This window comes from Branchiostoma floridae, chromosome 19, assembly GCF_000003815.2.
Source record: "Branchiostoma floridae strain S238N-H82 chromosome 19, Bfl_VNyyK, whole genome shotgun sequence".
Classification (NCBI taxonomy): Eukaryota; Metazoa; Chordata; class Leptocardii; order Amphioxiformes; family Branchiostomatidae; genus Branchiostoma; species Branchiostoma floridae.
This window is the reverse complement of record NC_049997.1, coordinates 1,050,023-1,061,766: the sequence shown is the minus strand read 5'-3', so window position 1 is coordinate 1,061,766 and position 11,744 is coordinate 1,050,023. Positions and strand designations below refer to the sequence as shown.

The following is an 11,744-nucleotide window of genomic DNA, read 5'->3' as shown; positions in this document are numbered from 1 at the left end:
GCGGGGCATTAACGTGGCCACCGAATAGCCTATCCAACTGACAGTTATTTCACACAAATTCCTTTATAACAAATAAACACTTTAATACATTACATAAAAATACATTTGCAATATATATATTGTACAATAGTGTGTAATATATAATACAAACCATTAAACCATTTCATCATCATCATTTAACTAATAATTTTAACTAATCATCTGTTTGTGAGATAGCATATCAGCATCAACATGTGGCTTATTTGCAATACAAACTATTAAGTGGAGTCCTGGTACCCCCCATGCAGAGCCTTTTCACATGGGCACGACAAAGTACGTATATACAAAGTGATTTAGGAAGGTACCGGCTTCATCACGTTAGAAAGCAATAATGAAAATGTGTAAAATCAGCATAATTCCTTTTCAAGTATCGATATATTCCCCATGTGGAGCCCCAATTAACATAACCAATCAATCATAATATTTTTGACAGTTATGCATGGTTTACACACAAACAACAGTACAAAAAAATTCATGACTGTCCCCTGTATAATGGTGCGGTCCAAAAAGTGGTCGGTTATTCTAATAAACTGACCACTTTTGAGGTTACGGCCCGATAACCCATGGGAAATGGGGGCCTCTGATTGGCCAACTCCATCTGGCTATATGATAATAGTAATTATTGTCAATGGCGAAGTGACACAGTAGGAGGTTACCGTGAATTATTTTTAATGTTAAAACATGTACATGTGAAGAGCGCATGAGAGCTGTTTATCTGAGATAAAGTAGTGAAGGGGTAAACGACATGCGGTACGACTTTTTGTATCAAGGACAAGGTGCCAACGTTGGAATTGATTCCTACCGAGATATTGAGGTCAGCCACCTCCAACTAAAGCTACGGGCACAACCCGCCGTACCTGCAAATACGTGCTGTCTACCTGCCAAAACGCGGACAATCTTTTGGGATCCGTAAGTGGTAAGTACCGCCTCCGAACGGACTCGTAGGGAATCCGACGGATTTTGGAGCATGCAGACACGCCGTAGAACTTTACGTGCAGGCAAAACTTTGTGTGCCATCGGGCTGCGGATTCAGTCAACAATCCTTTTATTTTTTCTTTAAATAGCCAGAAAGCTGTAAAGCGTCTCAAAACGGTCATATCTAGTTTTATACATGAACATGACAATCGTCTTACTCGCGGTGGTAACGTTTGTTACCGAATTCGTAAGTTTGTCATTAACACCCGAGTGGGTCCCATTTGAACCCCAGACAGGTGCCATTCAAACATTTTTATCCGACAAAAAATCCTCTCGTGACCTTGTCAGTACATATCTGCTACATGCTATGGGGTATTCAGGGAGATTGGCACAATACTGTGAAATTATAGAGGCAAGTCTGTGTTGAGTCTGACCTGGGTCCAAATAGACCCCAGAAAAATGTACAATTTTAAGACAAACTTTCGATATCCACCCCTAAACTACTTATCGTCTGACCACAAAATTATCAGAGGGTGACGTACACGCAAAACTTAACAACAGCAATGATATGTTATGATAGCAACCCTTGTGTCATTATTATATGATATGAGGACTTAATGCCAAAATATATGGCCTTTGCCTCTATTTCAACCCCTAATGTCAGCTCCCAGGTTGGACTGATCAATTAGCTCAGGAGGTAAAATCCTCTGGTTGTAGCTCGTTAAACGCAGGTGTTGACCCAAAATTCATCAGTCAATACAGAATACAGAGGGTCTGCCTAAACAACCACAAACGACCACAAACAACCACAAACGACCACAAACGAAATATGCAGTGTATATGGGGTAATGACCCTGTGTGACGCTCTGGAGGCATTGTTTATAAATTGATGAATTTAAAAAACGCAGCAAGAGTCGTTTGTGGTCGTTTATGGCTGTTTGTAGTCTTTTTGTGGTGTTTAGGGAGACAATACAGACAAATCCAGCTTGGAAGTGCTACGAGCTTGGGGTTCAATATGTAACCAAATATGTTTTGAAGTGATTGTTTTCCATGGCGTAATCATGCATTGCAAGGGTGGATCCTCCTTATTTTTCACCTGCCCGTTTCTTTTTCTGTATGACAATAGAATGACAGAGCATCTAGATTATTTACGGAATACAAACCTTTAGTAAAAATAGGAGTGTGTCGGTTTGTTGAGATGACGGTAACGTTCACTTTGATGTTATATTTTTCGAACTCGTTGACATTGCCTTCGAAGCCCGCCGTGTTCTCAACATTCACGTAAAATACCTGATGAAATATAAGCAACAGCTCGTTAGTAATAAGTGAAGACTTTTATTCAAGTATTCTTGTAATCTATTTGATACCTAAACTTGATTTCATCTTGGCTCTCTGAAATAGATTAATCATGCAATAATGTTTACATTCCCACGATATATGCCATGATATGTGATTTTAAATCCCTTCAGCCTAGATTTTTCAACTATATACATTGTGTTCCTGTACTATAAGAGGTACAGGGTTAATACATTCATGTTCACTTCTTGGAAATGAGTATACAGGGGTACGTAAGCATTTGCACGAACCTTATGAGATACGTACGAACATTATGTGATACGCAGGAAATCACTATGCGAAAAAGCACGAACCTTATGAAAACCACACGAAACACTGCCAAAACGTACGAACCTTATGCGATTTGCACGAACCGTATGGGAAACCGGCTCACGTGACATCACGTCATTTGCATAATGTTCGTGCAAATTGTATAGTGATTCGTGTGATTTTTGTAAGGTTCGTGCGTTTTCAAATAGTGATTCGTGCGTATCACATAATGTCCGGGGTTTGTGCAAATGCATACAATTAGGTACCCCTGATATAAAAATTTTAAAATACTAAACACGATTACAATTCAGAGATCTCTTACATAGCTTGTTAGGTCGAGTGCCCCGTTGACAGTTATGGCTCCGGTTGTTGAATCTACGAGAAACAAACTCGCGATGCCCTCCCGATCCCTTTCATCCAGACAGAACCGCATAATGGCGTTCTCCCCGATGTCTCGGTCCGATGCTGTAACGTTCAGTACTACCGTTTGAAGTGGGGTGTCCTGTGATAGACGTACAGAAATGATGTTAAACAGAACAGCCATTTTTCTACATTATTTTCTTCATCATTAAACAAAAATTGACAATACTAACTGGACTAGAATATGACAAAGAATGTATGATTATTAGATATGCAATAGCTAACGACCTGCAGTTAAACGTCACATTAAAACAAAACCTTCCACTTTTACCTATGACAATCTGCTTTAAAAACCAAATGTTTCACCCACCCAAACACAAACCACATCATTGCAGTCCCAAGGGGACGTAATAAGCCAAAATTAATTGATAGTTGCACCCAGCCCAGTAGCTACCATTAGAACTTGAGTTTTTTTCCCTGGTAACCATTCACGGGATGGCATAGAGGTGCCCGCTAGTAACACGTGTATTTTCCTTCTGCCTATCGTTACCTTCAATCAGGAATAGTACTTGTGCTTGTGAATGTAACTGTAATTGAACATACCAAATATCCGCCAACCAAGATTTCTGGAACAACCATTGCGCACTCACCTGAGGTATTGATACCTTAATGCTTTCATTATCAGGAACTGGGACGTTGTCATTGATGTCCAGAACAGTTATGTGAACTACGGCCGAGACGTTGGCATATTTCCGTGGCGTCCCCAAGTCATAGGCGCTCACGTTAACAGAGACATGATCGTTGTCTGGTTCCCTGTCCAGTTCGGCAACGTTCAGGATCAGCTGTCCTTCTGCTGTAACGTTGAACAAACCTGTACATGCGGAACAATTTAGTAACTCCAAATTTTCTTCAAGGAATAACTGTTTTTAAAAGTAAGGTACATACCTCAAACTTTTCGATGGCAGATAGGACGTCCATCTTGCTCACGGAGAGTGACCTAGCCTCGCGGCAGATGATCTACGCAAACCTGACCTAGTCTCTCTCGTGACAAGGTCAGTCTCCGTGACCAAGATGGACTGTCAGCCATCGAAAATTTGGAGGTAAGAAAATCCATTGCTTGAAGAAAACTTGGATTAACCAGTATTTGTGCACTTTCACATACTAGGGGCAATTATGTTTATACATACCAGGGGTAGTTATTTATGTTTATTGAGAGTTTATTGGAGTAACTGTATTCATACGTGACTGATGAACCTCTTTGACGGAAAAACTAGAAAAATCACATTCTATTCAGAATACATATTACTGCACACTGACTGCAAGAAATTTCGTTAATGCTATACATGTCAAACGTTGTTACGATTATCATTTTTAATATGAAGATGTGCCCACATAACAAATATCATTCCATTCCATTCCATTCAGAGATTCTAAATTAATGTTGGCAAATTTATCCGGAAGCACAAACACACGGACAGACACACAGACAGATATGCATACCTACACTACTTACAACAATACATGCACTTCTATTTTCACATGGGATGGAAATATTTCAAAAATATAAAACGTATAAAGTATTAGAAGCATCAAATATTAAGACTGAAGATAAATTATGATAATAGTTCCAACAAAAAAAATGAAAGTTCTACCTTTGATTGACGAATCCGTGATTTCAAGCATCACCACACCATTGCGTCCCTCGTCTGCATCTGTTGCATTAAGCAGAACTCCGTCCACAGGATCACCCCATCTTAGACCTTCTCTCACAGTCATATTGAGAAAGGTGGCTTCAAATTCAGGCCAAAAGTAGTTCACTGCCGTTATGTTGACAGCAATCTGGAAAATATGACAAATACACGGGCTTTTGATAAAATATTGGCGAATATTTCCATTTGTACGACTTGATGCCACTTCTATGTTTTATTCTGTAAAAGATGCTGTAATATTGACAAGTGAATATGGAATATTTCACTTTATACCCGTCTTTACGCGAAACTGGAAAGCCGAAATCACTAGTTCGCAACTCTCGCGAGAACAAGGTCACTCCGTGAGCAAGATGGACTGGATAGCCATCTAAAATTTGGAGGTACGTGTGCTTACCTTTAATAAGTCACTGATTGATGAAAAATTTTATCAACTGTGAACATACGTGACTAATGAATCTTTCCAACGAAATCACTAAGAATGGAACATTCCATTTAGATACTTCTGACCGAAAATGAATTATAACTATAAACTTTTTACACTAAAAATGGCCCGGATCTTTGTCAAGTTGCACCCAATGCCAGTATGGACTGACTATTGTGAATATCTTCATTCGGCTATGTGTTTGGTCCGTGCAACTTCTTTACCATTTCAAAACACCATAAATTGAATCAGTCAAATTAAAGCAACTTACCCTTTTTGTTGCATTTAGCGAAGGGACTCCATCATCCTCCGCGGTGACTTCGATAATGCAGGAGTAGACTTCATCCCGCCGGTCAATGGTATCCAGCCTTTCTTTAACGCTGATCTCACCTGTTGATTCTTCAATTGAGAACAGCTCACGGCAGCTACCACCTGAGAATTGACAAGTACAGAGTTTTATTTTTTACATCTTTTAGGTATTTTCTTTAAGACAGAAGAAAGAACATTGCCGATAGAGTTCTGTTGTCCGAAGTATAACTCACTCACTCAAGTATAAGATTAAGCAGAAAATCTTTTACAGACAAAATTCAAATCAATGGCCCGTCTGTATGTTTCACATGGTCTTGCTACGATCGCAAATTGAGGGCATTTGTAAGATAGTCGTGAATTTGCACAGAATTCAGCTAGTGAGACAAATGCTGCCTTACTTTTCTGTTCAACAATTGGATTTGAAATTTATTTATTTATTTGTTTGTTTGCATCAGGCCAATGGCCCATACAAACAGACACAGCATAGAGATTTAAAAAAAAACACACTTACAATGAGTCAACTATTATTTACATAGTGTCGTCAGAAGGTGCTATGGCGACGATGGTAAAATATCATTAATGTAAATTCTACGAGTCTGGAATTTACTGTGAGCTACCTGTCAATCTATAGTTAACATCATTGTAGTCCCTGTCCTCAGCGGAAACACGAAACACGCTGGTGCCCGTGTTGGTGTCTTCCGGAATGGTTATAGTCTCAGGTTGTTGGGTGGTAAAGTTAGGCGGGTTATCATTGATGCCGTTGACTGTAATGTTGACCGTTGCTGTCTCGTTCAGCCAATCAGCGCCAGGATTGTATGCCTCCACGACGAAGGAGTAAATGGCTTTCGTCTCCCTGTCCAGCTTTTTAGAAGAGAAGATACTGCCTCCGGCTAGATCATGAAAATATACAGAGTCAAGCTCTACATCACATGCAGTATGTACAATAACAGCAATAAGTAAATTAAATCAAACAACTGGACAAGATCTCTAACAGTTTATTTTAATTCATACATTTAGACTACACCCGCTGCATTTCATTCATGACTGTGATGGGTCTCTGGGAATAGGTGGCGTCAGTAGAGCTAGAAATGATATAAATGATGCAAATTAACATTTGCAAAATTATTTCATGCATATTGTGATCAGCCGCTACAGCTCTACCCTGCACCTTGCTACATAAAATAATTTAGTATGTCTGCTACTAAACCAATAAACACAATGAGAGTCATCTGGTCTAGTCATTTACCTTTAATAGTTTGAGATGATAAGGAAGAAGAGAAAAAAAAAGGAGAAAACATGTGTAAAAGATTATTTTGTTTGTAGAGAGAATTAAGCTTCTCATCACATTAGAATTGTTTAATAGACATTCATACAACTTAATTTTGGACCAAACCGAACAAATGCAACACAGGAGAAAAGGAACGCCTGTAACTCCTGTTCACTTACCTACGACATGAAAGCCTCCATCACCACTGATGATACGATATTTTACGTCGGCGTTTGACCCCAAGTCTTTATCTGTGGCAGAGACTTGAAGAACCTGCAATTGAGATTTATGGAGCAGCGTTAGGACTAGGTAGCCTTACTAAGCCCACATGGTACAGAACTCCCATTGGCCAGACCCAAAGGAGTTTAATGGCCAACACTTCTACGCCAGGAGAATTGAGCTAAGAGCACAACCCGCCGTACATGAACTGTGTGGTGTCTGCGTTCCAAGACGTGGGCAATCCTTTGAGATCAGTAAATGGTAAGAACGCCTCCGTACGAAATCGTACGGAATCTAACGGTTTTGGGAGCACACAGACACGCCGCAGAACTCTGAGTGCATGTGGAACTTTCTCTGCCCCCCCCCCCCCCAATGACGGACAAAAAGCACGTACGGCGGGTTGTGCCCTTAGCTTTAGAGATTGTATTGGAACTATTGGCTCCCATACTATTACGTAAATTATGATTGGTTTCATTGGTAACAGATCGATGCAATCTTGAGCCCCTAACACGAAACCATTACGCCAACCCAGGTCGCAGTTATAATTAGGGGAGTTGGATTCAAGCCTAAGTGTTCAGCACAAGGAGAAATTGAGTTTGTACTACATGCACAGCACCGTGCAGATACAGTTACTGGCTCGTTCTCATTTAAATGTCGAAATGCTGTCGCCTGACTTTACGACTTGATATTGAGCAAATTATAGACAGCATGACTGGTCCCTTTGTTTTTCCACAACCCCTGTAATGTTTTACAAAAGATGCACCGCAACATTCATATTGGTTCATGGCTTTCAAGGTTAATATAGCCTCTGGTGGGATTTCAACCCATGAAAAATGGCTGTCGCCTGAGAAGATACGAAGAATTCAAATAGTAGCCAAAAATTGAACAATTCAGTTCCCAAAATGATTGTTCGGCAGATGAAACCAGCTACCCAGGCCCTCTGTCTGATCACGTCAGATCGCTGCTATCACTGATCTTGGAGGCTGTGTGAGGAGGTTTATGCCTGTCGCCAGATTTTGTAACAAACGTTACCACCACCAGTACGATGTTTGCCACGGTTATATTATCCACGTATAAGACTAGAAATGGCAGTTTTTGTGACGCTTTACAGTTTTTCTGCTTTTCTAAAGAAACAAAAAAAGGGTCTTTGACTGCCATTTGTATCCCACCTTGCTTTCAAAATATTGCACAGAAATGACTGTAACAAACGTTACCATTGTTTGATGCTTTGTACGCATTCTGTCTGACCCGGTGCAAAAATGCTGCCCAATTTTTAAATGTCCCTAGGGACGTCAACTTATTCCTAAATGATGTAGCCAATACTGTTAATCCCTTTGAAGATAAATGGTTAAGTTTACTGTAGTAACAAACGTTACCGGTAACGTTTGTTACCTGTCCTGTAATGCATTACCAATGGGACCGAAAATAATAAGTTGCCATTTTTTGGCTATGGTTAAAAGAGGAATTTTCCTAAACAACCAGGTAGTTTTCACTGAAAATAAAGCCGATTTATTTTTCGACCAAAAAAATGCCATTTTCGACATTTCAATGAGAACGAGTGTACTATGACTTTTACCATACATGTTAAATCTAACGTTACGGCCATATACTTATAGCGGGACCTTGATCTTAGGCTCCTTTTCTACGAGACGGTGATCACGCTGTGCTCTCACCGCGACGTAAATAGGATATGTGTAACATTCGCTTCCATACTGGGTATATCATGCAAAACGTAAAGGTGTAACTGAGAGGACAATTAAACACACAAAAAATGTTAGGTCGCAGAGAGAGCGCGGCGAGAGAGTCCTAGTGGCAAGGGGGTATTACCAGAATGCCTCCCTCCTGCTCTTCATCTATGGAGCCGAAGTATGTGTCTTCTGTGAACACAGGAGGCTCATCATTGATGTCCTTAACTTTGATTCTCACATCTTTTGTTGAACTTAGAGGTGGGTCACCTTTATCCGTGGCCTGGGGAAAGGGAAAACATATGTTAATTACACTCTTAGCACTCATTGTCCTCACTAATATCAGTAGTATGATTCATTTTCTTATACATGTAAATCAACAAGCGTATAATTCGCAAAAAAGTATCGATAACCTTGATACATAATCATTTCTTTTATCATATGAAAGTTGTCTTTTTATCAACGTACAAGTGCAAGTTAGATCGACAGATGTAATTACATGCCAGTATTCCTGCGTCGTTGAAGAGGGTCATCAGTTACGTATGAATACAGTTACTCCAAGTTAGCAATGACTGACCTAGTCCCGTGTTCTCTCGCGAGAGACTAGGCTACTCTCCGTGAACAAGATGGACTGTCAGCCGTAAAAAAAATTGCAGGTATGTACCTTGTCTTTAAAAACAATCATCGCTTGAAGAAAACTCGGAGGAACCAGTTTTCGTGCATTTTCACATACTAGGAGCATATATGTTTATACATACTGGGGGTAGCTTTGTATGTTTATGGATAATGGTCGATTGGAACCAGGACAATCAGGATTGTAATCAGTATATGTTGTATTCTTGGTTATGTTGATTTATTTATATGGATGTCATCAGCTCGCGCATTAATGTTTTTGAAGTTTTCGACCATATCAAATCGTACAAAGCAGCTGCCAAAAGAGCAAACAATATGCCGTGAAATGAAAGGCGAATGTTTTGTCTCTAGTATTTGTAACAGTGTGTTGGAAGTTTGGAGCCTACCTGAACAGTTAGGATGATCTCGTCGTTGTTTAAGCTCTCTCTGTCCAGTGGTCTCTTCACAGAAATCGAGCCCGAGATGGTACTTATATCGAAAGAGTCATCTGTGTGAAACATATAAGGAACAGTTTTTACCTATGAGAGAAGCCTAAAGCTTCTATTTGAATAGCAATAAACGTAAAGGCGCACTCTCACTGCAATTGTGTCAAGCTTGCGTCACTGCGGCGTTCGTTCACTGCGTCACTGTTTTGTAATTTTCTAGGATTTTTTATGATTTAGATATTGCGAGATACGTACAAGTATGACTTAGAATACGACAAAATACACAAAGAGTAAGCAAAATCGTTCTTTATCTCTGAAATTCGTTAAGTATCTTCCGAACCCCAAGTGAAGTGAGAGTGCACTTTTAGGCAAGGAAAGCAAATTTTGTTGACAGAACTAGAAAGAAACAGTGCGCATATTTTTCGCCTGTACACAGAAGCACTCACCGATATTGCCACCGATGATTTGGTACTCTACAGTGCCATTTAAACCAGCATCTCTGTCCAAAGCTGCCACATTCCCCGCCGTCCGACCTACCCAGTCGTCTCCCTCTGTTACCTCGAAGATCTCTTCTCCCTCCGGGAATACTGGGGGCTCATCATTTACGTCCAACACGTTGATTAAAACCTAAGAGTAAACGTCAGGAAAACATTTATGATTAAGGGTTAATGATCCAGCCCAAGGTGTACATGGTGTTATAAAGCCTGGTCCTTTGCTTAGCTCACTCGGTGGTTATAGCAAAGGACCAGGCGTTAGCACACCTTATACACCAAGGAACAGACGTGCCATTAACGTTATTATCATATAGCCAACCCAAACTTGCAAATTCCTGTATGATGCATAGATCCCTTGATACTATACGTTTGAATTCTTTTGTCAAATTTCTGAAATAAAACATTTGTTCGTTGGTACATACATTTCTACGGAGATTACAGATTGCATTTTGAAACCAAAAACTTCTACTGTACTGCATTCATGTTTATTCCTCCCTGTAGGGTCTGATCTTTTCTCCATGCTCTGTGCTATTCTGATTGGTTACTTTTCTGTCTATAGCTCCTTCTGATTGGTCAGGTGTTAAACAAAATCAACACCGGTGTTGATTTTGTTAAACGCCGGGCTGACAGGAATCTATGTGTTACAGTGTCATGACCAACATAGAATGGGGCCTTCTGATTGGTCCGCGGCGTCTGGCTATATGATGATAAGATTTTATGGACTATGCAATGGACTTTGGCCCTTATGTAAAAATGAAATCTGTGTGAAATCATGGGAGTTTATTAACAAAGCAATGTTAATATACAGCTTGAAAGGTGTAATGTTCTTACCGATGCAATCGCTTGGCGTCCGTGTGTGCCTTTGGCAACGATCACAAGAACATGTTGTTCCGAAGTCTCTCTGTCCAACAACGAACTTTGGTCATTTGGGTGCTGTCTCTCCCTCGTGTAAATTATACCCTGCACATAAATGAGCACTCATGAAACGGTCTAATTTTGTCAACATTGAGTTATTGTATTTCTTGTTTCAGCAAAAGTAAATGTGTTACTTAGTTGGAACTCCACACTAACACAAGTCAAATGTATGGTAAAATACTGCAAATCCTTAGTAAAGCAATTGAAAGAATTTCCCCATATTTACCAAACAAAACAGTACAAATAACATATAGTAAGATTGTTTAGGCACAACTTAAGAGTACTTACTTCCAACGTTTCGATGTCTATCAGACATCATCGTCTGATAGACATCGAAACGTTGGAAGTAAGTACTCCTTGGTTGTGACGAAAGAACCTTACTATATGAATAATTGACAACCTGATGAAGTTATTTACGGAAGTACAAAGAACATGAAGGATATACAAACCTACTTCTTAATAGAGTATGTTCATACCTGAGCATCTACTTGAAACAGGGGGCTGTCCGGTAGAATCTCGTACTCGAGTCCTGCCTCTGCTATAGAGACGTTCAGAAGAGGGGAGTTGCCCGGAATGTTCTCGGGAACATCGATCTTGTAGGTGTCGTTGTTGAAGTTCAGCGGGTCTAGTGTGTCTCCAGGGTCTGGCTCGATCACTTGTACAACTAACGTAAGACTGGAGGACAATTTCTCCTCGCCGTTATCTGTTGCAGTGATAACAGATGTATTTCATTGGTGTTTTCAAGCTG

General features: G+C 40.0%; 1 protein-coding gene across 1 annotated transcript in view; it reads right to left on the bottom strand.

Annotated features, from left to right (window-relative positions):
* Positions 1-2,046: 2,046 nt before the first annotated feature.
* Positions 2,047-11,744, bottom strand: part of LOC118407051 (protocadherin Fat 4-like) — an 89,330-nt gene continuing 79,632 nt past the window's right edge. Inside the window, exons 22-30 of the mRNA XM_035807468.1 lie at positions 9,549-9,649; positions 8,672-8,812; positions 6,805-6,898; positions 5,976-6,248; positions 5,321-5,481; positions 4,572-4,758; positions 3,570-3,790; positions 2,882-3,061; positions 2,047-2,244 (exon numbers count right to left, since the gene is read on the bottom strand). Of these exons, the coding sequence (XP_035663361.1) occupies positions 2,047-2,244; positions 2,882-3,061; positions 3,570-3,790; positions 4,572-4,758; positions 5,321-5,481; positions 5,976-6,248; positions 6,805-6,898; positions 8,672-8,812; positions 9,549-9,649 (1,556 nt within the window). The remainder of the gene's footprint in view (positions 2,245-2,881; positions 3,062-3,569; positions 3,791-4,571; positions 4,759-5,320; positions 5,482-5,975; positions 6,249-6,804; positions 6,899-8,671; positions 8,813-9,548; positions 9,650-11,744) is intronic.